Source organism: Leucoraja erinacea, unplaced genomic scaffold (genome assembly GCF_028641065.1).
Source record: "Leucoraja erinacea ecotype New England unplaced genomic scaffold, Leri_hhj_1 Leri_65S, whole genome shotgun sequence".
Lineage (NCBI taxonomy): Eukaryota > Metazoa > Chordata > Chondrichthyes > Rajiformes > Rajidae > Leucoraja > Leucoraja erinaceus.
Genome location: NW_026576575.1, coordinates 38,783 through 65,048, shown reverse-complemented (window position 1 = coordinate 65,048; position 26,266 = coordinate 38,783). Strand labels below are relative to the sequence as shown.

The 26,266-nt window shown below is 48.8% G+C and overlaps 1 protein-coding gene across 1 annotated transcript; it reads right to left on the bottom strand.

The window, feature by feature from the left end:
* Positions 1 to 1,682: 1,682 nt before the first annotated feature.
* Positions 1,683 to 25,689, bottom strand: LOC129694417 (torsin-4A-like). Its single transcript, XM_055631132.1, has 2 exons — positions 24,267 to 25,689; positions 1,683 to 5,424 (listed from the first exon to the last, which is right to left on the bottom strand). The coding sequence occupies exon 2, from the start codon at positions 5,409 to 5,411 to the stop codon at positions 4,278 to 4,280; it is 1,134 nt and encodes a 377-aa protein (XP_055487107.1). The 5' UTR covers positions 5,412 to 5,424; positions 24,267 to 25,689; the 3' UTR covers positions 1,683 to 4,277.
* Positions 25,690 to 26,266: the final 577 nt, after the last annotated feature.

The window sequence follows — 26,266 nt, the reverse complement described above, 5'->3', positions numbered from 1 at the left end:
GCCTGCACTGCCATTCGATATGATCATGGCTGATCATCCAACTCAGTATCCTGTACCTGCCTTCTCTCCATACCCTGATCCCTTTAGCCACAAGGGCCACATCTAACTCCCTCTTAAATATAGCCAATGAACTGGCCTCAACTACCTTCTGTGGAAGAGAATTCCACAGATTCATCACTCTCTGTGGAAAAAATGATTTTCTCATCTCGGCCCTAAAAGACTTCCCTCTTATCCTTAAACGGTGACCCTTAGTTCTGGACTTCCCCAACATCGGGAATAATCTTCCTGCATCTAGCCTGTCCAAACCCTTAAGAATTTTGTAAGTTTCTACAAGATCCCCCCTCAATCTTCTAAATTCTAGCGAGTACAAGCCGAGTCTATCCAGTCTTTCTTCATATGAAAGTCCTGCCATCCCAGGAATCAGTCTGGTGAACCTTCTCTGTACTCCCTCTATGGCAAGAATGTCATAGAAAGTTTCTATAAGATCCCCCCTCAATCCTCTAAATTCTAAAACATGGAGGGGGTTAGGTAGGCTAGGTCAGCCACTCAGGAGGGGGTTAGGTAGGCTAGGTCAGCCACTCAGGAAGGGGTTAGGTAGGCTAGGTCAGCCACTCAGGAGGGGGTTAGGTAGGCTAGGTCAGCCACTCAGGAGGGGGTTAGGTAGGCTAGGTCAGCCACTCAGGAGGGGGTTAGGTAGGCTAGGTCAGCCACTCAGGAGGGGGGTTAGTTAGGCTAGGTCAGCCACTCAGGAGGGGGTTAGTAGGCTAGGTCAGCCACTCAGGAGGGGGTTAGGTAAGCTAGGTCAGCCACTCAGGAGGGGGTTAGGTAGGCTAGGTCAGCCACTCAGGAGGGGGTTAGGTAGGCTAGGTCAGCCACTCAGGAGGGGGTTAGGTAGGCTAGGTCAGCCACTCAGGAGGGGGTTAGGTAGGCTAGGTCAGCCACTCAGGCAGCATCTCTGGAGTAAAACGATGGGTGGTGTTTCCCCTTCTTCTGAAACTAATTGTGGTCGGATTGAAATAGCTCGAACAGAGGTGGGGGCAAATCAGTGTCCGGTGAGTGATAGGTGGATACAGGTGACGGGGGGGGGGGGGGGGGGGGGGGGAGTTCTATTAGCAGAAGGATGGACAGTCTTTGTTCCACCAACCCACCTTTCTTCCAGCTTCCACCCCCCCCCCCCCTCCTAAACTGCAATCAGTCTGACGAAGGGTCCAGGCCAGAAATGTCACCTATCCATGTTATCCAGAGATGCTGCCTGACCCTCTGAGTGACTCCAGCACTCTATGTGTCTATCTTTGGTGTAAAGCAGCATCTGCAGTTCCTTTTGATTACATCGAATTAAAATTTGTTGCCTTCTCTTCGGGTTATATTTAACCCGTGAGTCATCTATACTTGTTACTTTTAGAGCAAGGCTAATTAAGATTTTAAGTAGTCTTGCTATTTTTGTGTTTCTGTAACACTGCAGAGCCGCGGGGCTGTTGTGGCTGTCGCTTCAAGGCAGGTGAGAGCAGGGCTGTGAGCGAGGCGCCCAGCTCGTGTTCACGTGTCTAATCCCCAGGTTCAGCTTCTGTTCGTTAGTTTCCTGTTCACATGCCTGGCTGTGCTTGGGAATTCCCCCCCCCCTCCCATCAATGATATTGTGCGGGCAATTCCTGAATTACAAATACCCGATTCATGGCCAAACCGAGTTCAAGTTCACTTTTATTGTCGCTTGCACCAATTGGGACAGTGAAATTTAAGTCTCCATACAGCCATGCAAATAAAAAAAGTACACAATGCACAATAGAATCTACCATAAACATCCCCATGAAGCAGAATCAACGTTTACCACTATTGAGGGAAGGTCTTGGCTCTTGGTTCTTGGTTTCCTGGTCCTCCAAAATATTCCAAATGGAATTTAAACTGGAGGTGGTGAAGGGAGGGCTTAAGCCAGAAAGGGTTATTGGGAAGAAAGAGCTACTTTAAATGTAGTTGCATCTGGTTGGGTAACTATAGTTGGGTGGAGATTATTCCATGCTTTAATTGTGCGGGGGAAGAACAAATTGCTGTACACATCTGTCTTTGTAGCTGGGATCACAAATTGGATCGAATGCCCTCGTCTGCTCCTAATTGGTTTGGGTTTGGTGTAGGTCTTGTAGTCTATGTCGAGCTAACCATTTAACATTTTGTAAAAACAGGTCAAACGGTGAGCTTCACGTGTGTCTGTCTTGGAGAAGGTTCCTTCCACCCCAGAGAATTCAGAAGTTTGGTGACACTCGCTTCTCTCTCGAGCTGCCTGTCTTTGGACACGTTCGATGGAAGACATGTTTTTATTTGTTTATGGGTCCCATGCTGCAACTGAGTTCCAAATGAGGTCTAACGAGGGTGAAGTATAGCCTCTCCTTGACAGAAGTTGAACAATGAAGTAGAGTCACCACACATATGGATGCCCTACATACAAGACAAGGTGTCCTTAGGATGGGTGCAGCAGTAGGGTTTCGACATAGTGTTAATGTGCGGGGATCGCTGGTCGGCACGGACTCGGTGGGCCGAAGGGCCTGTTTCTGCGTTGTATCTCTATACTAAATACTAAACTAAATGCGGACTGGGGCAGAGCTGTTCCAGAAAGCAAGCTGAGATACAAGCTGACAGTACAATATATTTAAGGTACACAAAAAAGCTGGAGAAACTCAGCGGGTGCAGCAGCATCTATGGAGCGAAGGAAATAGGCAACGTTTCGGGCCAAACCCCTTCTTCAGACTGATCGGGGGCGGGGGTGGGCGTGGACAAGAAAGGAAAAAGGAGGAGGAGCCCGAAGGCTGGGGGGTGGGAGGAGACAGCAGGGGGACTGAGGAAGGGGAGGAGACAGCAAGGACTAACAAAATTGGGAGAATTCGATGTTCATGCCCCCAGGATGCAGACTCCCCAAACGGAATATGAGGTGCTGTTCCTCCAATTTCCGGAGCTGCTCGCTGTGGCCATGGAGGAGACCCAGGACAGAGAGGTCGGAGACGGAGTGGGAGGGGGAGTTGAAGTGCTGAACCACCGGGAGGTCAGCTTGGTTATTGCGGACCGAGCGGAGGTGTTCGGCGAAACGATCGCCCAACCTCCGCTTGGTCTCACCGATATAGATCTGCTGACGTCTAGAGCAGCGGACGCAATAGATGAGGTTGGAAGAGATGCAGGTAAACCTCTGTCGCACCTGGAACGATTGCTTGGGTCCTTGAACGGAGTCGAGGGGGGAGGTAAAGGGACAAGTGTTGCATCTCTTGCGGTTGCAAGGGAAAGTGCCCGGGGAGGGGGTGGTACGAGAGGGAAGGGAAGAGTTTGGTTTAGTTCAGTTTAGAGATTACAGCGCGGAAACAGGCCCTTCGGCCCACCGAGTCCGCACTGACCAGCGATCCCCGCACATTAACAGTATCTTACAAGCACCCTGGGGACTATTTACATTTATGCCAGGCAAATTAACCTGCAAACCTGCACGTCTTTGGAGTGTGGGAGGAAACCGAAAAGATCTCGGAGAAAACCCACTCAGGTCACGGGGAGAACGTGCAAACTCCGTACAGACAGCGCCCGTAGTCTGGATGGAACCCGGGTCTCCAGCGCTGCATTCGCTGTAAGGCAGCAACTCTACCGCTGCGCCACCGTGATCGCCCTTTGTAGAAGATCGTAAGAGTCGGTGGAAACACGGGAAATATTCCTCATTCTCCTTGTACTCTGACATAGAAACATAGAAACATAGAATATAGGTGCAGGAGTAGAGGCCATTCGGCCCTTCGAGCCTGCACCGCCATTCAATATGATCATGGCTGATCATCCAACTCAGTATCCTGTACCTGCCTTCTATCCATACCCCCTGATCCCTTTAGCCACAAGGGCCACATCTAACTCCCTCTTAAATATAGCCAATGAACCGGCCTCAACTACCTTCTGTGGCAGAGAATTCCACAGATTCACCACTCTCTGTGTGAAAATTTTTTTTCTCATCTCGGTCCTAAAGGATTTCCCCCTTATCCTTAAACTGTGACCCCTTGTTCTGGACTTCCCCAACATCGGGAACAATCTTCCTGTATCTAGCCTGTCCAACCCCTTTTCAGAATGGAGCGGCTGGGCTTGTCCACTCTGGAATTTAGAAGGATGAGAGGGGATCTCATTGAGGATTTCCCCCTTATCCTTAAACTGTGTGACCCCTTGTCCTGGACTGGTCATGAGATCAGCCATGATTGAATGACGGAGTAGAGTCGATGGGCCGAATGGCCTAATTCTACCCTAGGAACCTACGAACATCTTCTCTAAGGTGATTATTGTTCCCCTTGTGGGGTGCCTGACCAATGATGGGCTGGGGCAGCATCCCAGGATGTCCTGGCCATCTCCATGGTGTTCCTGGCTGCATCATGCCCCAGCTGATCCCTGCTCCCCTTCAGCTGCCTGACCAGTGATGGGATTGGCTTGCAGCCCTGCTGGGCGTAGAGGCGATGCCTGGCCTTGTAGTAGCTCAGGCCGTCCGCCATGGTCTCTGCCCGGGGGTCCCGAGGGTAGAAGCCCCTGCGATCCATCAGCAGCCGGGCGCACTGCGCCACGTGTGGCCGGTCCAAGGGGAAGAGGGGGATGAAGTCCACCTCCCTCCAGACCGGGTGCCGCCTGGCGGTCAGTCGTGCCAGCTTCTCGCTGACCCTCCGTGCCCGGGTGGTCTCTCTGTGCACCGAGGGGCGGAGGGTGGAGCGGGAGATGACCTCCCGGCCAACGTTGCTAAGGAGGATGTAGACGGCTCCGGTGGGGTCAGTGGAAGCCAACAGGCTCCCCAACAAGTCCAGGATCTCGGGCGAGGCATGTTCGACATGGTCTAGGAGGACCACCGGGATCTGGTGGGACAGCTGAGCCTGGGAGAGAGTATCTGACACCAGGGTGCTGAGATCCAACAAGGATTGGTGCTTGAGTGAGCACTGGAGGACCAGTTGAGGATCTAGGGCGGACCTGAAGTGCTTGGCGATCAGCCTTCCCATGTAGGTCTTGCCTACCCCCGTGGGACCATTGACGGAAAGGACCAGGGGCTTGGAGTGGACGTACATGGCCAAATAACGTCTCAGTAGCTTGGTCAACCTGTTGATGGCCAAAGTCTGTCCCACCAGCTCCTGGTGAAGGGTCTTCTCGAGGTGGGCGATGTCGTAGGTCAGGAGGTTCTGCTCCACGCTCTCGTCCTGGTACACTTGGAAGGCCACCACCCCGCAGAGGAGGTAGAGGGCGCACACGAGCGTTGTGTCCGACACGTGCCACCCCACGCGGCCCCGCCTCCGCCTCTTGCCACCCGCAGGCTTCTTCTTGGCGGGACGCTGGAGGGGAGCCACCTTGGACGGGCGTCTGCCGCGCCCCGGGCGCACCACCAGGCGCAATCTCGACGCCGCGCCCCACGGGCGTAGCCTCCGCTCCGCCTCCATCTTGCTCCGTCTCCTGACGGGAAGAAGAGGAAAAGTCGTGTAGGGTTAAAACGATAACAAATGGGGCGTAGACGCAAAACGCTTGCGGTACAGCGGTAGCGTTGCCGCCTTGCTAGCGCTCACGGTGGTAGAGACCCCGGTTCCATCCCAGCCACGGGTGCCTGTCCATACATGTACGCTCACCCCGTGACCTGCTGGTCATAGAATGTTCACTTGCCTGATAACAGCCGGGAAGAAACTGTGTTCAAGAAGGAACTGCAGATGCTGGGAAATCGAAGGTACACAAAAAAGCTGGAGAAACTCAGCGGGTGCAGCAGCATCTATGGAGCGAAGGCAATAGGCAACGTTTCGGGCCGAGTTTCAACTGAGTTTCTACAGCTTTTTTGTGTACCTGGGAAGAAACTGTCCCTGAATCTGGGGGTGGTGTGTGTTTTCACACTTCTGTACCTCTTTTAATATTAGATAATTGACAATAGACAATAGACAATAGGTGCAGGAGTAGAGGCCATTCGGCCCTTCGAGCCAGCACCTCCATTCAATGTGATCTTGGCTGACTTAAGCTAATGTTACAAACTTAAAGCACACGGCATTGGGGGCTCAGTATTGATGTGGATAGAGAACTGGCTGGCAAACAGGAAGCAATGAGTAGGAGTAAACGGGTCCTTTTCACAATGGCAGGCAGCGACTAGTGGGGTACCGCAAGGCTCAGTGCTGGGACCCCAGCTATTTACAATATATATTAATGATCTGTATGAGGGAATTGAAGGCAATATCTCCAAGTTTGCGGATGACACTAAGTTGGGGGGCAGTGTTAGCTGTGAGGAGGATGCTAGGAGACTGCAAGGTGACTTGGATAGGCTGGGTGAGTGGGGAAATGTTTGGCAGATGCAGTATAATGTGTATAAATGTGAGGTTATCCATTTTGGTGGCAAAAACAGGAAAGTAGACTATTATCTAAATGGTGGCCGACTAGGAAAAGGGGAGATGCAGCGAGACCTGGGTGTCATGGTACACCAGTCATTGAAAGTAGGCATGCAGGTGCAGCAGGCAGTGAAGAAAGCGAATGGTATGTTAGCTTTCATAGCAAAAGGATTTGAGTATAGGAGCAGGGAGGTTCTACTGCAGTTGTACAGGGTCTTACTGAGACAACACCTGGAGTATTGCGTACAGTTTTGGTCTCCAAATCTGAGGAAGGACGTTATTGCCATAGAGGGAGTGCAGAGAAGGTTCACCAGACTGATTCCTGGGATGTCAGGCCTGTCTTATGAAGAAAGACTGGATAGACTTGGTTTATACTCTCTAGAATTTAGGAGATTGAGAGGGGATCTTATAGAAACTTACAAAATTCTTAAAGGGTTGGACAGGCTAGATGCAGGAAGATTGCTCCCGATGTTGGGGAAGTCCAGGACAAGGGCTCACAGCTTAAGGATAAGGGGGAAATCCTTTAAAACCGACATGAGAAGAACTTTTTTCACACAGAGAGTGGTGAATCTCTGGAACTCTCTGCCACAGAGGGTCGTCAAGGCCAGTTCATTGGCTATATTTAAGAGGGAGTTAGATGTGGCCCTTGTGGCTAAGGGGATCAGGGGGTATGGAGAGAAGGCAGGTACGGGATACTGAGTTGGATGATCAGCCATGATCATATTGAATGGTGGTGCAGGCTCGAAGGGCCGAATGGCCTACTCCTGCACCTAGTTTCTATGTTTCTATGTTTCTATCATCCCCAATCAGTAGCCAGTTCCTGCCTTCTCTCCATATTCCCTGACCCCGCTATCTTTAAGAGCCCTATCTTGCTCTCTCTTGAAAGTATCCAGAGAACTGGCCTTCACCAGTTTAAGAAGAAGGGGTAAGCCGTTTATGGAGATGAGGAAAAACATTTTCTCACAGTGTTGTGAGTCTGTGGAATTCTCTATGAAATTCTCTGTGAAATTCTCCTCTCAGATGTGAAAACGAGGGTGTGAGCTACAGGGAGAGGTTGAGTAGACTGGGTCTCTATTCCATAGAGTGCATGGAGCAACATTTAATAGATAGGTATATGGATAAGAAAAGTTTAGAGCAGGGGTGGGCAACCTTGTTCTGCATAGGGGCCGGGACATGCCTGTGAGCGGATGGCGGGGCCACATCTATCCCGCGCCCATCCAGCCCCCGGATAGCAGGCATCAAATCACGTGCTCACAGAAGGTAGACAAAAATACTGGAGAAACTCAGCGGGTGTGGCAGCCTCATGCAATTCTTGTGTGTCTCATCCGCTGAGTTTCTCCAGTATCTTTTGTCTATCTTCGATTTTTACCAGATCATTACTGGAAAATATATCCGCCTGCGGGCAGGATAATTTCGTGCGAAGGGCCGCATTCGGCCCGGGGGCCGTAGGTTGCCGACCCCAGGTTTACACAGATTGGAGTAGCTCAGCAGGTCAGGCAGCATCTCAGGCGAACATTTCCTCTCGTCCCTAAAACATATTCACACGATCGGGGAACTTGTTGCTGGTTTTGGAAGCAGAATCATTGCGCTAGGGAGTTGGGAGGGGGGGGTCTCTGTGGGAGAGACACACAAAATGCCGCAGTAACTCAGCGGAACAGGCAGCATCTCTGGCGAGAAGGAACGGGTGAACTTTCAGGTCGAGAGACTTCTTCAGACTGAGAGTCAGGGGAGAAGTGAGACTAGAGATATATGGAAGGGTAAGATGTGAAAACGAGAGATCAAAGCAGACGATGATCAAAGGGGAATGCAAAGTGGTTCATTGTTGGCTGAGGGGAAGGTGACAAGGGGGGGCGGGGTTACAATCACTAACATTTCATCAGGGGGACAGTGAAACTGGTAAGAAAAGTTCAAGTTCAAGTCTCGCTAGAATTCAGAAGATTGAGGGGGGATCTTATAGTAATGTACAAAATTCCTAAGGGGTTGGACAGGCTAGATGCAGGAAGATTGTTCCCGATGTTGGGGAAGTCCAGAACAAGGGGTCACAGTTTAAGGATAACGGGGAAATCTTTTAGGACCGAGATGAGAAAATCATTTTTTACACAGAGAGTGGTGAATCTGTGGAACTCTCTGCCACAGAAGGTAGTTGAGGCCACAGTTCATTGGCTATATTTAAGAGGGAGTTAGATGTGGCCCTTGTGGCTAAAGGGATCAGGGGGTATGGAGAGAAGGCAGGGATGGAATACTGAGTTGGATGATCAGCCATGATCATATTGAATGGCGGTGCAGGCTCGAAGGGCCGAATGGCCTCTACTCCTGCAGCTATTTTCTATGTTTCTAGGTTTATTGTCATGTGTCCTCGATAGGACAATGAAATTCTTGCTTTGCTTCAGCACAGGGTGGGGGAGGGATGGAGAGAGAGGGAAAGCAAGGGCTACTTGAAGTTAGAGACGTCAATGTTCATACCGCTGGGGTGTAAACTGCCCAAGCCAAATATCAGGTGCTGTTCCTCCAACGTGCGTTGGGCCTCACTCACTCTGACAGTGGAGGAGGTCCAGGGCAGAAAGGTCAGTGTGGGGATGCGAGGAGGGACGGGGGGTAAAGTGTTTACAACCAGGAGAAAACATCGGCTGAGCGGAGGGGTTCAGCTCAACGATCGGCGAGCCTGCGCTTGGTCTTGCAGAGGAGAGGGAACGATGGGATTGCTGGGGACTGGGCGTGAGCTAGGACAGGCTGGATGGGCAGAGTGGCCTCGCTGGTTGAGGTTCTCACCTGTGGCTGGACATGCGTCTGACTGCATCCATCTTCAATTGACTGTGCACTGGTTTGGCACCTGCGATGCTCGGGTCTCCCTCTGGTCACCCCCCCCCCCCCCCCCCCCCCCCCCCCCCCCCCCCCCCCAGCAGAAGGTCTTAGATCCCACCCTGAGATCTGTCTATCCCCTGGACCCCACAGCTCCACCTTTAACTTTAGACCTTGGATTTAGAGATACAGCGCGGAAACAGGCCCTTGGGCCCACCCCGCCCGTGTCGACCAGCCCACACACTAACCCATACACACACTAGGGACAATGTTACATCTTACCGAAGCCAATTAACCTGCAAGCCTGTATGTCTTGAAAGTCTTTTTCAATAATGAACACTTAGTTCCTTCTTTCAATTGAAGCAATTTCCTCTGTTGCCTGGCCAGGTTCCTGTTCCGCGGGTGAACAAATAACTTAAGGGGCAGCACCAGAGGCCCATGATCGATCCTGACCACGGGTGCTGGCTGTAGAGGTTGAGGAGGCTAGGACTCTACTCTTTAGAATGCAGGGCGATGAGGGGGTGATCTTGTACAGGTGTATGAAATCACGAGGGGAATGGATCGGGTAGAGTCCCTTGCCCAGACTAGGTGAATCGAGGACCAGAGGACATAGGTTCAAGGTGAAGGGGAAAAGATCGAATAGGAATCTGAGGGGTGTATGGAACGAGCTGCCAGAGGAGGTAGTTGAGGCTGGGACTATCCCAACGTTTAAGAAAAAGTTAGACAGGTACATGGATAGGACAGGTTTGGAGGGATATGGACCAAGCGCAGGCAAGTGGGACTGGTGTACCTGGGACATTGTTGGCCGGTGTGGGCAAGTTGGGCCGAAGGGCCTGTTTCCACACTATTTCACTCAAGGACTCTTGTGTGTGTGTGTGTGTGTGTGTGTGTGTGTGTGTGTGTGTGTGTGTGTGTGTGTGTGTGTGTGTGTGTGTGTGTGTGTGTGTGTATATACTTAAACCGAACATAGAAACATAGAAAATAGGTGCTGGAGGAGGCCATTCGGCCCTTCGAGCCAGCACCGCTTTTTATTATGATCATGGCTGATCGTCCCCTATCAATAACCCGTGCCTGCCTTCTCTCCATATCCCTTGACTCCCCTTGACTGAGGGAGTTAGATGTGGCCCTTGTGGCCAAGGGGATCAGAGGGTATGGAGAGAAGGCAGGTACGGGATACTGAGTTGGATGATCAGCCATGACCATATTGAATGGCGGTGCAGGCTCGAAGGGCCGAATGGCCTACTCCTGCACCTAATTTCTATGTTTCTATGTTTCTATGACTCCACTACCCCCTAGATCTCTATCAAACTCTCCCTTTAAATCCATCCAGTGACTTGGCCTCCACTGCCCTCTGTGGAAGAGAATTCCACAAATTCACAACTCTCTGGGTGAAAACGTTTTTTCTCATCTCACAGTTTTAAATGGCCTCCCCTTTATTCTAAGACTGTGGCCCCTGGTTCTGGACTCGCCCAACATTGGGAACATTTTTCCTGCCCCTAGCTTGTCCTGTCCTTTTATGATTTTGTACTATTCTATAAGATCACCCTCTCATCCTTCTAAACTCCAGCGAATACAAGCCCAGTCTTTCCGATCTTTCCTCAGATGACAGTCCCGCCATCCCAGGGATTAACCTGGTGAACTGCCTCAAGAGCAAGGATGTCCTTCCTCAAATTCATTCATTATATGTGAAGCAGTGAAGAAAGCAAATGGTATGTTAGCATTCATAGCAAAAGGATTTGAGTATAAGAGCAGGGAGGTTCTACTGCAGTTGTACAGGGTCTTGGTGAGACCACACCTGGAGTATTGCATACAGTTTTGGTCTCCTAATCTGAGGAAAGACATTCTTGCCAAAGAGGGAGTACAGAGAAGATTCACCAGACTGATTCCTGGGATGGCAAGACTTTCATATGAAGAAAGACTGGATAGACTCGGCTTGTACTCGCTAGAATTTAGAAGATACTGGGGGGATCTTGTAGAAACATACAAAATTCTTAAGAGGTGGGACAGGCTAGATGCAGGAAGATTATTCCCGATATTGGGGAAGTCCAGAACTAGGGGTCACAGTTTAAGGATAAGAGGGAAGTCTTTTATGACCGAAATGAGAAAATCATTTTTTACACAGAGAGTGGTGAATCTGTGGAATTCATTGCCACAGGAGGCTGTGGAGGCCAAGTCAATGGCCATTTATAAGGCAGAGATAGAGAGATTCTTGATTAGTACGGGCATCAAGGGAGAAGGCAGGAGAATGGGGTTAGGAGGGAGAGATAGATCAGCCATGATTGAATAAAGACAGAGAAAACTTGATGGGCCGAATGGCCTAATTCTGCTCCTATCACTTATGTACTTATGAACTTATGAATCTACAAACCCGCGCATCCTTGGGACATGGGAGAAAAACATTTTGCTCACCTGTTTATCAAGAGTCTATAACTCTTTGCCTTAAAAACATTCAATGACGCTGCTCCCTTTATGGGGGAGACTCAAAGGACAACAATCCACATATGTCTCTGCCTTAAAAATAAGTAGCCTCACTTTTAAATCGTGAGTCTCAAACAGTATGAGGTGCTTCCACAAAAGGAATCATTGGTGTACATTTTGGTTTTGTCTAGGAAGGAACTGCAGATGCTGGCTCAAACCGAAGATAGACACAAAATGCTGGAGTAACTCAGCGGGACAGGCAGCATCTCTGGAGCGAAGGAATGGGTGACATTTTGGGTTGAGAACTTTCTTCAGACCTTTCTTCAGAGGGAGTACAGAAAAGGTTCACCAGACTGATTCCTCAGATGGCAGGACTTTCATATGAAGAAAGACTGGATAGACTCGGCTTGTACACGCTAGAATTTAGAAGATTGAGGGGGGATCTTATAGAAACGTACAAAATTCTTAAGGGGTTGGACAGGCTAGATGCAGGAAGATTATGTTCATACCGCTGCCCAAGCCAAATAAACTGCCCAAGCCAAATATCAGGTGCTGTTCCTCCAACGTGCGTTGGGCCTCACTCACTCTGACATTGGAGGAGGTCCAGGGCAGAAAGGTCAGTGTGAGGATGCGAGGAGCGGCGGGGGGTAAAGTGTTTACAACCAGGAGAAAACATCGGCTGAGCGGAGGGGTTCAGCTCAACGATCGGCGAGCCTGCGCTTGGTCTTGCAGAGGAGAGGGAACGATGGGATTGCTGGGGACTGGGCGTGAGCTAGGACGGGCTGGATGGGCAGAGTGGCCTCGCTGGTTGAGGTTCTCAACTGTGGCTGGACATGCGTCTGACTGCATCCATCTTCAATTGACTGTGCACTGGTTTGGCACCTGCGATGCTCGGGTCTCCCTCTGGTCCCCCCCCCCCCCCCTCCCTCCCCCCCCTCCAGCAGAAGGTCTTAGATCCCACCCTGAGATCTGTCTATCCCCTGGACCCCACAGCTCCACCTTTAACTTTAGACCTTGGATTTAGAGATACAGCGCGGAAACAGGCCCTTCGGCCCACCCCGCCCGTGTCGACCAGCCCACACACTAACCCATACACACACTAGGGACAATGTTACATCTTACCGAAGCCAATTAACCTGCAAGCCTGTATGTCTTGAAAGTCTTTTTCAATAATGAACACTTAGTTCCTTCTTTCAATTGAAGCAATTTCCTCTGTTGCCTGGCCAGGTTCCTGTTCTGCGGGTGAACAAATAACTTAAGGGGCAGCACCAGAGGCCCATGATCGATCCTGACCACGGGTGCTGGCTGTAGAGGTTGAGGAGGCTAGGACTCTACTCTTTAGAATGCAGGGCGATGAGGGGGTGATCTTGTACAGGTGTATGAAATCACGAGGGGAATGGATCGGGTAGAGTCCCTTGCCCAGACTAGGTGAATCGAGGACCAGAGGACATAGGTTCAAGGTGAAGGGGAAAAGATCGAATAGGAATCTGAGGGGTGTATGGAACGAGCTGCCAGAGGAGGTAGTTGAGGCTGGGACTATCCCAACGTTTAAGAAAAAGTTAGACAGGTACATGGATAGGACAGGTTTGGAGGGATATGGACCAAGCGCAGGCAAGTGGGACTAGTGTAGCTGGGACATTGTTGGCCGGTGTGGGCAAGATGGGCCTGTTTCCACACTATTTCACTCAAGGACTCTTGTGTGTCTGTGTGTGTATACATACTTAAACCGAACATAGAAACATAGAAAATAGGTGCTGGAGGAGGCCATTCGGCCCTTCGAGCCAGCACCGCCTTTTATTATGATCATGGCTGATCGTCCCCTATCAATAACCCGTGCCTGCCTTCTCTCCATATCCCTTGACTCCACTAGCCCCATAGAGCTCTATCAAACTCTCCCTTTAAATCCATCCAGTGACTTGGCCTCCACTGCCCTCTGTGGCAGGGAATTCCACAAATTCACAACTCTCTGGGTGAAAACGTTATTTCTCATCTCACAGTTTTAAATGGCCTCCCCTTTATTCTAAGACTGTGGCCCCTGGTTCTGGACTCGCCCAACATTGGGAACATTTTTCCTGCCCCTAGCTTGTCCTGTCCTTTTATGATTTTGTACGTTTCTATAAGATCACCCTCTCATCCTTCTAAACTCCAGCGAATACAAGCCCAGTCATTCCGATCTTTCCTCAGGTGACAGTCCCGCCATCCCGGGGATTAACCTGGTGAACTGCCTCAAGAGCAAGGATGTCCTTCCTCAAATTCATTCATTATATGTGAAGCAGTGAAGAAAGCAAATGGTATGTTAGCATTCATAGCAAAAGGATTTGAGTATAAGAGCAGGGAGGTTCTACTGCAGTTGTACAGGGTCTTGGTGAGACCACACCTGGAGTATTGCATACAGTTTTGGTCTCCTAATCTGAGGAAAGACATTCTTGCCAAAGAGGGAGTACAGAGAAGATTCACCAGACTGATTCCTGGGATGGCAAGACTTTCATATGAAGAAAGACTGGATAGACTCGGCTTGTACTCGCTAGAATTTAGAAGATACTGGGGGGATCTTGTAGAAACATACAAAATTGTTAAGAGGTGGGACAGGCTAGATGCAGAAAGATTATTCCCGATGTTGGGGAAGTCCAGAACTAGGGGTCACAGTTTAAGGATAAGAGGGAAGTCTTTTATGACCGAAATGAGAAAATCATTTTTTACACAGAGAGTGGTCAATCTGTGGAATTCATTGCCACAGGAGGCTGTGGAGGCCAAGTCAATGGCCATTTATAAGGCAGAGATAGAGAGATTCTTGATTAGTACGGGCATCAAGGGAGAAGGCAGGAGAATGGGGTTAGGAGGGAGAGATAGATCAGCCATGATTGAATAAAGACAGAGAAAACTTGATGGGCCGAATGGCCTAATTCTGCTCCTATCACTTATGTACTTATGAACTTATGAATCTACAAACCCTTGGGACATGGGAGAAAAACATTTTGCTCACCTGTTTATCAAGAATCTATAACTCTTTGCCTTAAAAACATTCAATGACGCTGCTCCCTTTATGGGGGAGACTCAAAGGACAACAATCCACATATGTCTCTGCCTTAAAAATAAGTAGCCTCACTTTTAAATCGTGAGTCTCAAACAGTATGAGGTGCTTCCACAAAAGGAATCATTGGTGTACATTTTGGTTTTGTCTAGGAAGGAACTGCAGATGCTGGCTCAAATCGAAGATAGACACAAAATGCTGGAGTAACTCAGCGGGACAGGCAGCATCTCTGGAGCGAAGGAATGGGTGACATTTCGGGTTGAGAACTTTCTTCAGACCTTTCTTCAGAGGGAGTACAGAAAAGGTTCACCAGACTGATTCCTGGGATGGCAGGACTTTCATATGAAGAAAGACTGGATAGACTCGGCTTGTACTCGCTAGAATTTAGAAGATTGAGGGGGGATCTTATAGAAACGTACAAAATTCTTAAGGGGTTGGACAGGCTAGATGCAGGAAGATTATGTTCATACCGCTGCCCAAGCCAAATAAACTGCCCAAGCCAAATATCAGGTGCTGTTCCTCCAACGTGCGTTGGGCCTCACTCACTCTGACAGTGGAGGAGGTCCAGGGCAGAAAGGTCAGTGTGGGGATGCGAGGAGGGGCGGGGGGTAAAGTGTTTACAACCAGGAGAAAACATCGGCTGAGCGGAGGGGTTCAGCTCAACGATCGGCGAGCCTGCGCTTGGTCTTGCAGAGGAGAGGGAACGATGGGATTGCTGGGGACTGGGCGTGAGCTAGGACAGGCTGGATGGGCAGAGTGGCCTCGCTGGTTGAGGTTCTCAACTGTGGCTGGACATGCGTCTGACTGCATCCATCTTCAATTGACTGTGCACTGGTTTGGCACCTGCGATGCTCGGGTCTCCCTCTGGTCACCCCCCCCCCCCCCCCCCCCCCCCTCCCTCCCCCCCCTCCAGCAGAAGGTCTTAGATCCCACCCTGAGATCTGTCTATCCCCTGGACCCCACAGCTCCACCTTTAACTTTAGACCTTGGATTTAGAGATACAGCGCGGAAACAGGCCCTTGGGCCCACCCCGCCCGTGTCGACCAGCCCACACACTAACCCATACACACACTAGGGACAATGTTACATCTTACCGAAGCCAATTAACCTGCAAGCCTGTATGTCTTGAAAGTCTTTTTCAATAATGAACACTTAGTTCCTTCTTTCAATTGAAGCAATTTCCTCTGTTGCCTGGCCAGGTTCCTGTTCCGCGGGTGAACAAATAACTTAAGGGGCAGCACCAGAGGCCCATGATCGATCCTGACCACGGGTGCGGCTGTAGAGGTTGAGGAGGCTAGGACTCTACTCTTTAGAATGCAGGGCGATGAGGGGGTGATCTTGTACAGGTGTATGAAATCACGAGGGGAATGGATCGGGTAGAGTCCCTTGCCCAGACTAGGTGAATCGAGGACCAGAGGACATAGGTTCAAGGTGAAGGGGAAAAGATCGAATAGGAATCTGAGTGGTGTATGGAACGAGCTGCCAGAGGAGGTAGTTGAGGCTGGGACTATCCCAACGTTTAAGAAAAAGTTAGACAGGTACATGGATAGGACAGGTTTGGAGGGATATGGACCAAGCGCAGGCAAGTGGGACTGGTGTACCTGGGACATTGTTGGCCGGTGTGGGCAAGTTGGGCCGAAGGACTCTTGTGTGTGTATACATACTTAAACCGAACATAGAAACATAGAAAATAGGTGCTGGAGGAGGCCATTCGGCCCTTCGAGCCAGCACCGCCTTTTATTATGATCATGGCTGATCGTCCCCTATCAATAACCCGTGCCTGCCTTCTCTCCATATCCCTTGACTCCACTACCCCCTAGAGCTCTATCAAACTCTCCCTTTAAATCCATCCAGTGACTTGGCCTCCACTGCCCTCTGTGGAAGAGAATTCCACAAATTCACAACTCTCTGGGTGAAAACGTTTTTTCTCATCTCACAGTTTTAAATGGCCTCCCCTTTATTCTAAGACTGTGGCCCCTGGTTCTGGACTCGCCCAACATTGGGAACATTTTTCCTGCCCCTAGCTTGTCCTGTCCTTTTATAATTTTGTACTATTCTATAAGATCACCCTCTCATCCTTCTAAACTCCAGCGAATACAAGCCCAGTCTTTCCGATCTTTCCTCAGATGACAGTCCCGCCATCCCAGGGATTAACCTGGTGAACTGCCTCAAGAGCAAGGATGTCCTTCCTCAAATTCATTCATTATATGTGAAGCAGTGAAGAAAGCAAATGGTATGTTAGCATTCATAGCAAAAGGATTTGAGTATAAGAGCAGGGAGGTTCTACTGCAGTTGTACAGGGTCTTGGTGAGACCACACCTGGAGTATTGCATACAGTTTTGGTCTCCTAATCTGAGGAAAGACATTCTTGCCAAAGAGGGAGTACAGAGAAGATTCACCAGACTGATTCCTGGGATGGCAAGACTTTCATATGAAGAAAGACTGGATAGACTCGGCTTGTACTCGCTAGAATTTAGAAGATACTGGGGGGATCTTGTAGAAACATACAAAATTCTTAAGAGGTGGGACAGGCTAGATGCAGGAAGATTATTCCCGATATTGGGGAAGTCCAGAACTAGGGGTCACAGTTTAAGGATAAGAGGGAAGTCTTTTATGACCGAAATGAGAAAATCATTTTTTACACAGAGAGTGGTGAATCTGTGGAATTCATTGCCACAGGAGGCTGTGGAGGCCAAGTCAATGGCCATTTATAAGGCAGAGATAGAGAGATTCTTGATTAGTACGGGCATCAAGGGAGAAGGCAGGAGAATGGGGTTAGGAGGGAGAGATAGATCAGCCATGATTGAATAAAGACAGAGAAAACTTGATGGGCCGAATGGCCTAATTCTGCTCCTATCACTTATGTACTTATGAACTTATGAATCTACAAACCCGCGCATCCTTGGGACATGGGAGAAAAGCATTTTGCTCACCTGTTTATCAAGAATCTATAACTCTTTGCCTTAAAAACATTCAATGACGCTGCTCCCTTTATGGGGGAGACTCAAAGGACAACAATCCACATATGTCTCTGCCTTAAAAATAAGTAGCCTCACTTTTAAATCGTGAGTCTCAAACAGTATGAGGTGCTTCCACAAAAGGAATCATTGGTGTACATTTTGGTTTTGTCTAGGAAGGAACTGCAGATGCTGGCTCAAACCGAAGATAGACACAAAATGCTGGAGTAACTCAGCGGGACAGGCAGCATCTCTGGAGCAAAGGAATGGGTGACATTTCGGGTTGAGAACTTTCTTCAGACCTTTCTTCAGAGGGAGTACAGAAAAGGTTCACCAGACTGATTCCTGGGATGGCAGGACTTTCATATGAAGAAAGACTGGATAGACTCGGCTTGTACTCGCTAGAATTTAGAAGATTGAGGGGGGATCTTATAGAAACGTGCAAAATTCTTAAGGGGTTGGACAGGCTAGATGCAGGAAGATTATGTTCATACCGCTGCCCAAGCCAAATAAACTGCCCAAGCCAAATATCAGGTGCTGTTCCCCCAATGTGCGTTGGGCCTCACTCACTCTGACATTGGAGGAGGTCCAGGGCAGAAAGGTCAGTGTGGGGACGCGAGGAGGGGCGGGGGGTAAAGTGTTTACAACCAGGAGAAAACATCGGCTGAGCGGAGGGGTTGATCTTGTACAAGTGTATGAAATCACGAGGGGAATGGATCGGGTAGAGTCCCTTGCCCAGACTAGGTGAATCGAGGACCAGAGGACATAGGTTCAAGGTGAAGGGGAAAAGATCGAATAGGAATCTGAGGGGTGTATGGAACGAGCTGCCAGAGGAGGTAGTTGAGGCTGGGACTATCCCAACGTTTAAGAAAAAGTTAGACAGGTACATGGATAGGACAGGTTTGGAGGGATATGGACCAAGCGCAGGCAAGTGGGACTGGTGTACCTGGGACATTGTTGGCCGGTTGGGCAAGTTGGGCCGAAGGACTCTTGTGTGTGTGTGTGTGTGTATACATACTTAAACCAAACATAGAAACATAGAAAATAGGTGCTGGAGGAGGCCATTCGGCCCTTCGAGCCAGCACCGCCTTTTATGATGATCATGGCTGATCGTCCCCTATCAATAACCCGTGCCTGCCTTCTCTCCATATCCCTTGACTCCACTAGCCCCTAGAGCTCTATCAAACTCTCCCTTTAAATCCATCCAGTGACTTGGCCTCCACTGCCCTCTGTGGCAGGGAATTCCACAAATTCATAACTCTCTGGGTGAAAATGTTTTTTCTCATCTCACAGTTTTAAATGGCCTCCCCTTTATTCTAAGACTGTGGCCCCTGGTTCTGGACTCCCCCAACATTGGGAACATTTTTCCTGCCCCTAGCTTGTCCTGTCCTTTTATGATTTTGTACGTTTCTATAAGATCACCCTCTCATCCTTCTAAACTCCAGCGAATATAAGCCCAGTCATTCCGATCTTTCCTCAGGTGACAGTCCCGCCATCCCGGGGATTAACCTGGTGAACTGCCTCAAGAGCAAGGATGTCCTTCCTCAAATTCATTCATTATATGTGAAGCAGTGAAGAAAGCAAATGGTATGTTAGCTTTCATAGCAAAAGGATTTGAGTATAAGAGCAGGGAGGTTCTACTGCAGCTGTCTTGGTGAGACCACACCTGGAGTATTGCGTACAGTTTTGGTCTCCTAATCTGAGGAAAGACATTCTTGCCATTGAGGGAGTACAGAGAAGATTCACCAGACTGATTCCTGGGATGTCAGGACTTTCATATGAAGAAACTGGATAGACTCGGCTTGTACTCGCTAGAATTTAGAAGATACTGGGGGGATCTTAAAGAAACTTACAAAATTCTTAAGGGGTGGGACAGGCTAGATGCAGGAAGATTGTTCCCGATGTTGGGGAAGTCCAGAACTAGGGGTCACAGTTTAAGGATAAGAGGGAAATCTTTTATGACCGAGATGAGAAAATAATTGTTTACACAGAGAGTGGTGAATCTGCAGAATTCTCTGCCACAGAAGGTAGTTGAGGCCACAGTTCATTGGCTATATTTAAGAGGGAGTTAGATGTGGCCCTTGTGGTTAAAGGGATCAGGGGGTATGGAGAGAAGGCAGGTACAGGATACTGAGTTGGATGATCAGCCTTGATCATATTAAATGGCGGTGCAGGCTCGAAGGACCGAATGGCCTACTCCTGCACCTATTTTCTATGTTTCTATGTTTCTATATTGTTTACAGTGTACTATGTTTACATATTCTGTTGCGCTGCTGCAAGTAAGAATTTCATTGTGCTATCTGGAACATATGACAATAAAACACTGGACTCTGTGTTTAAGAAGGAATTGCAGATGCTGGAAAAATCGAAGGTCGACAAAAATGCTGGAGAAACTCAGCGGGTGAGGCAGCATCTATGTAGTGAAGGAAATAGGTCTCGAACCGAAACGTCGCCTATTCCTTCGCTCCATAGATTCTGGACTGGGATTGGGGACACACACTGCCCTCTGATGGTCAGGCAGCACTCCACAAGATTTCTTGTTCCTTGTGAACCTCCCCTTCACCATTTCCGGGTAAACAGTTTCCTCCTCCATTCTCCTTTGCAAATATCTGTACCGTGCAGGTTAAAGCTTCTGCAAACCTGACTCTCACTTTTAATTTTTAATATTGAAGAAGGGTCTCGACCCGAAACATCGCCCATTCATAGAAACATAGAAACATAGACAATCGGTGCAGGAGTAGGCCATTCGGCCCTTCGAGCCTGCACTGCCATTCAATATGATCATGGCTGATCATCCAACTCATCCAACTCCCTGCCTTCTCTCCATACCCCCTGATCCCTTTAGCCACAAGGGCCACATTTAACCCTCTTAAATATAGCCAATGAACTAGCCTCAACTACCTTCTGTGGCAGAGAGTTCCACAGATTCACCACTCTCTGTGTGAAATATCCACTCAGCTAAAAAATTGTACATGTATTTTTTTAACATAAAGGTTGGCGGGTGTATGGAACGAGCTGCTCGGAGGAGGTAGTTAAGGCAGCTAGTATCATAACGTTTCAGAAACATATAGACAGGTACATGGATAGGGTAAGTTTAGAGGGATATGGGCCAAATGCAGGTAGGTGGGAGTAGTATAGATGGGGCTTGTTGGTTGGCGTGGGCAAGTTGGGTCGAAGGGCCTGTTTCCGTGCTGTGTGACTCTAATTACAGTCAAGCTGTACAAAGTGTACAGATACAGGATAAAGGGAATGACATTTAGCGCAGGATACTGAGTTGGATGATCAGCCATGATCATATTGAATGGCGGTGCAGGCTCGAAGGGCCGAATGGCCTCTACTCCTACACATAATTTCTATGTTTCTATGTTTCTATGACAAAAAGAGAGCCACAAAGAGAGAGATGGAGTCAGACAGACAGACAGACAGACAGACAGACAGACAGACAGACAGACAGACAGACAGACAGACAGACAGGGAGAGGGAGATGGAGACAGACAGGGAGACAGACAGGGAGACGGAGACAGACAGACAGGGAGACAGACAGACAGGGAGACGGAGACAGACAGGGAGACGGAGACAGACAGACAGGGAGTTGACAGGGAGACGGAGACAGACAGACAGGGAGATAGACAGACATGGAGAGGGAGAAGGAGACAGACAGGGAGAGGGAGACGGAAACAGACAGACAGGGAGACAGACAGGGAGACGGAGACAGACAGACAGGGAGACGGAGACAGACAGGGAGAGGGAGAAGGAGACAGACAGGGAGACGGAGACAGACAGACAGGGAGATAGACAGACATGGAGAGGGAGGAGACAGACAGGGAGAGGGAGACGGAGACAGACAGACAGGGAGACAGACAGGGAGACAGAGACAGACAGACAGGGAGACGGAGACAGACAGGGAGACAGAGACAGACAGACAGGGAGACGGAGACGGAGACAGACAGGGAGACAGACAGACAGGGAGACAGACAGACAGGGGGACAGACAGACAGGGAGACAGACAGGGAGACAGACAGGGGGCCAATCATATGGAGACTTAGAGATGCCGAGGGAGATTGTAATTGGAGTGATAGAGCATTGAAACAGGCCGTACATTGTCACGGTGGCGCAGCAGTAGAGTTGCTGCCTTACAGCGCTTGCAGCGCCGGAGACCCGGGTTCCTTCCCGACTACGGGTGCTGTCTGTACGGAGTTTGCACGTTCTCCCCGTGACCGCCTGTGTTTTCGCCGAGATAGTCATCGAGTGATACAGTGTGGAAACAGGCCCTTTGGCCCAACTCACCCACACCGGCCAACAATGTCCCAGCTACACTAGTCCCACTTGCCTGCGCTTGGTCCATATCCCTCCAAACCTGTCCTATCCACTGTTTTGTAAACGATGGGATAGTCCCAGCCTCAACTACCTCCTCTGGCAGCTCGTTCCATACACCCACCACCCTCTGTGTGGAAAAAGTTACCCCTCGGATTCCTATTTCATCTTGTCCCCTTCACCTTAAACCTATGTCCTCTGGTCCTCGATTCACCTACTCTGGGCAAGAGACTCTGTGCATCTACCCGATCTATTCCTCTCATGATTGTGTACACCTCTATAAGATCTCCCCTCATCCTCCTATGCTCTAAAGAATAGAGTCCCAGCCTGCTCAACCTCTCCTTATAGCTCAGACCATCTAGTCCTGGTATCATCCTCGCAAATCTTCCTTAGACAGACACAAAATGCTGGAGTAACTCAGCGGGACAGGCAGCATCTCTGGAGAGAAGGAATGGGTGACTATTCGGGTCGAGACCCAACTTCACTCAACTTCTCTCCAGAGATGCTGCCTGTCCCGCTGAGTTACTCCAGCATTGTCTACCTTTGGTGCGAACTGGCATCTGCAGTTCGTTCATACACACTTCTCTGTACCCTTTCCAGCTTGACAACATCATTCCTCCAACATGGTGTGCAAAACTGAACACAATGCTCTAATTGCCGCCTCACCAACGTCTTATTCATCGGCAGAGTCATCTCCCAACCTCCACACTCAATACTCTGACTGATGAAGGCCAGTGGGATAGACGCAGACTCGTACAGCACCAAAACAGGCCATTCGGCCCATTGTGGCCATGCCAACAATCTCATGCCCTTCACCAGCTCCTTAGCCATGGTCTAAGTTGCTTTACAGTCAATGAGGTGCCCATAGAAATATGGTGACTGCTGTATTAGAAACATAGAAAACAGGTGCAGGAGTAGGCCATTCGGCCCTTCGAGCCTGCACCGCCATTCAATATGATCATGGCTGATCATCCAACTCAGTATCCCATCCCTGTCTTCTCTCCATACCCCCTGGTCCCTTTAGCCACAAGGGCCACATCTAACTTCCTCTTAAATATAGCCAATGAACTGTGGCCTCAACTACCTTATGTGGCAGAGAATTCCACAGATTCATCACTCTCTGTGTGAAAAATGTTTTTCTCATCTCGGTCCTAAAAGATTTCCCCCTTATACTTAAACTGTGTGACCCCTTGTTCTAGACTTCCCCAACATCGGGAACAATCTTCCTGCATCTAGCCTGTCCAACCCCTTAAGAATTTTGTACGTTTCTATAAGATCCCCCCTCAATCTTCTAAATTCTAGCGTGTACAAGCCGAGTCTATCCAGTCTTTCTTCATATGAAAGTCCTGACATCCCAGGAATCAGTCTGGTGAACCTTCTCTGTATTCCCTCTATGGTATTTTCTCAGATTAGGAGACCAAAACTGTACGCAAAACTCCAGGTGTGGTCTCACCAAGACCCTGTACAACTGCAGTAGAACCTCCCTGCTCCTATACTCAAATCCTTTTGCTATGAAAGCTAACATACCATTCGCTTTCTTCACTGCCTGCTGCACCTGCATGCCTACTTTCAATGACTGGTGTACCATGACACCCAGGTCTCGTTGCATCTCCCCTTTTCCTAATCGGCCACCATTCAGATAATAAGTAAGTATTGTAAGAAAATCAGCAGATCTTGATCTTGAAGAAGGTTGAACCATGTCCCTTAACGCATATCTGCGGGGAGCTCACTTTCGGTAGGTTTATTCACTGCTGGACTGGTGCCTGAAGTTTTTAAAGTGTTACGTGCAAATTATCACCTTTTTCCTGGCCTCAGAAACACAGAAGCATAGAAAATAGGTGCAGGAGGAGGCCATTCGGCCCTTCGAGCTTATGAACTCGAGGCCACACCGAGACACCCTAATCTTACTCCAAAGATAAAGAAGCCTGTTTCTCAGTGGAAAGTTACTGAATGCTGGATCACATTAGTTAGCCCTCTAAAAACCCTTGGGCAGTCACGGTGGCGCAGCGGTAGAGTTGCTGCCTTACAGCGAATGCAGACCCAGGTTCGATCCTGACTACGGGTGCTGTCTGTACGGAGTTTGCACGCTATCCCCGTGACCTGCTTGGGTTTTCTCTGAGATCTTGTGTTTCCTCCCACAATCCAAAGACGTGCAGGTTTGCAGGTTAATTGGCTTTGGTGTAAATGTAAAAATTGTCCCCAGTGGGTGTAGGATAGTGTTAGTGTGCGGGGATCGCTGGTCGGCGCGGAGCCGGTGGGCCTGTTTCCACGCTGTATCTCTAAAACTAAACTAAACAAATGTACGTGACTAACCTTGCCTGTATGCTATGAATGCTTTGTCTCGCAAGGACACTGTCCTCCTTGTCTGACAGGGTTATTGCTTATAAAGTAGCCACAAGTTAGATATTCACTCACGTATTGTGAAAATTATTCCAACACTCCCTACTCCATTTTCCTCCCGCCTTCTTCCTGTTGTTCTGTCCTCTGATCCGCTAAAATCTGGAGAGAGCATTCCTGGTTTGCGGTCAGGTGATCATCCTTTGACAGTCGACAGAATGTGTCCCCACCCTGGCCCCAGGCTCATTCCAGCTCCTCAGTGGAAGAAGCCAACTGCTGGAGACAGGGGCGGATTAAGGCTCACTGGTGCCCTAAGCACTGACCAATCTTGGTGCCCCCCTCCTTTCCACACTGACCCAGTCCATTTTAGTCGTTGACCTATCTGACCAGATATACAATGCAGGTTGCAGCAGTACAAAAATGTATTCATATGATAACACAATACACTGTACAAACTAAGCCAAGCTTGGGCTACATAAAGTTCTACAAAAATGCAATACAACATCTATTTTAATATTTCACAAGTTAAATGTATCAAAGTTCCAATATTCATGACCTGAAAGGCATTTTTCTACATTTCATTTTCGCAAAATCACTGATAACATCCTCGAAATTAATACTTCTCAGAACGTCTGCTTGAATTGTTAATATACACAGTGAGTCGAGTCTTTCTTGAAGCATAACTGATCTATTTGGGTTTTTTATACGTTTCAGTTGTGAGAAAGACCTCTCTGTTGTGCAGTTGGTGACCATTAATGTTAAAAATATTCTTAAGGCAATTTCAACATTTGGAAAGGCACTCTCTAGTTTGTCTTCTGTAATTGTGTTGTAAAGTTCCATGTGAGTGAAAGATGTTTTCTTGGTTGTTTTAAACTTATGAAGAACATATGAATGGAACTGCTGAAGCTCTGTAGACAAAGTGTTGTTCATGTCATCTGGATAAACATCAATGAGTGTCTGACAAGTCTTTGAGTACCTTTCACTTTCTGATAATTGGGAATTAGCACCTTGTTGGGTGGCATTAGGAACATCTGCCAGACAAGAGAATCTGTCTGCTATTTCAGTGACACCTTTCGTCTCCTCATTTCCGTTTCTAACTTTTCAACAATTACATAAAAAGTGGAGATACGGAATTTTTTACAAATCTTCATTCGTTTTTTTTTCTTTTCACCCTTTTCCCAACTTTGTGGTGCCCCCTTTGGCCCTGGTGCCCTAAGCACGTGCTTAGTCTGCTTAATGGCTAATCCACCCCTGGCTGGAGATATCCTGCAGTGTGTGTGTGTGTGTGTGTGCGGTCGAGGCATCGAGAGAGGAGCTGTTTTAAAAAAAATTATTATACAAATGCTTTTATTCAAAAAAATAAAAACGTACGTACAAATTAGCGCAATCAAAGATGGCCGATGTTGACAGTTTTACAAACAAACGGTCATCAAATTAATATAACGGCAATTTTATCAGCAAGACACTCGACCTCCAGTGGCGATCAGTGTTGAAGGAAGGGAACCAGGGTCCCCGTGGACACTGCGTGTGTGTTCCCCCTGCACGGAGGCACAGGCAGCCCACAACAGTGTGGCTGTCGACTGCCCACTGCCTGGACCTGAGAATGGCCATCTTGTCCAGGCCCAGGAACAGACGGACAGGGAGATCCCCCCCTCCAGCATTTTTGTCTACCTTCCATTTTTCCAGCATCTGCAGGTCTTTCTTAAACACAGAGTCCAGTGTCTTATTGTCATATGTTCCAGATAGCACAATGAAATTCTTACTTGCAGCAGCACAACAGAATATGTAAACATTGTGCACTGTAAACAATATAGAAACATAGAAACATAGACTATAGGTGCAGGAGTAGAGGCCATTCGGCCCTTCGAGCCTCCACCGCCATTCAATATGATCATGGCTGATCATCCAACTCAGTATCCCGTACCTGCCTTCTCTCCATACCCCCTGATCCCTTTAGCCACAAGGGCCACATCCAACTCCCTCTTAAATATAGCCAATGAACTGTGGCCTCAACTACCTTCTGTGGCAGAGAATTCCACAGATTCACCACTCCAGAGATTCACCATTGGAAGGGGAGA

Excerpts from the sequence above, each read along its gene's own strand:
- LOC129694417 (XM_055631132.1), bottom strand. The coding sequence starts at position 5,411 with ATGGAGGCGGAGCGGAGGCTACGCCCGTGGGGCGCGGCGTCGAGATTG.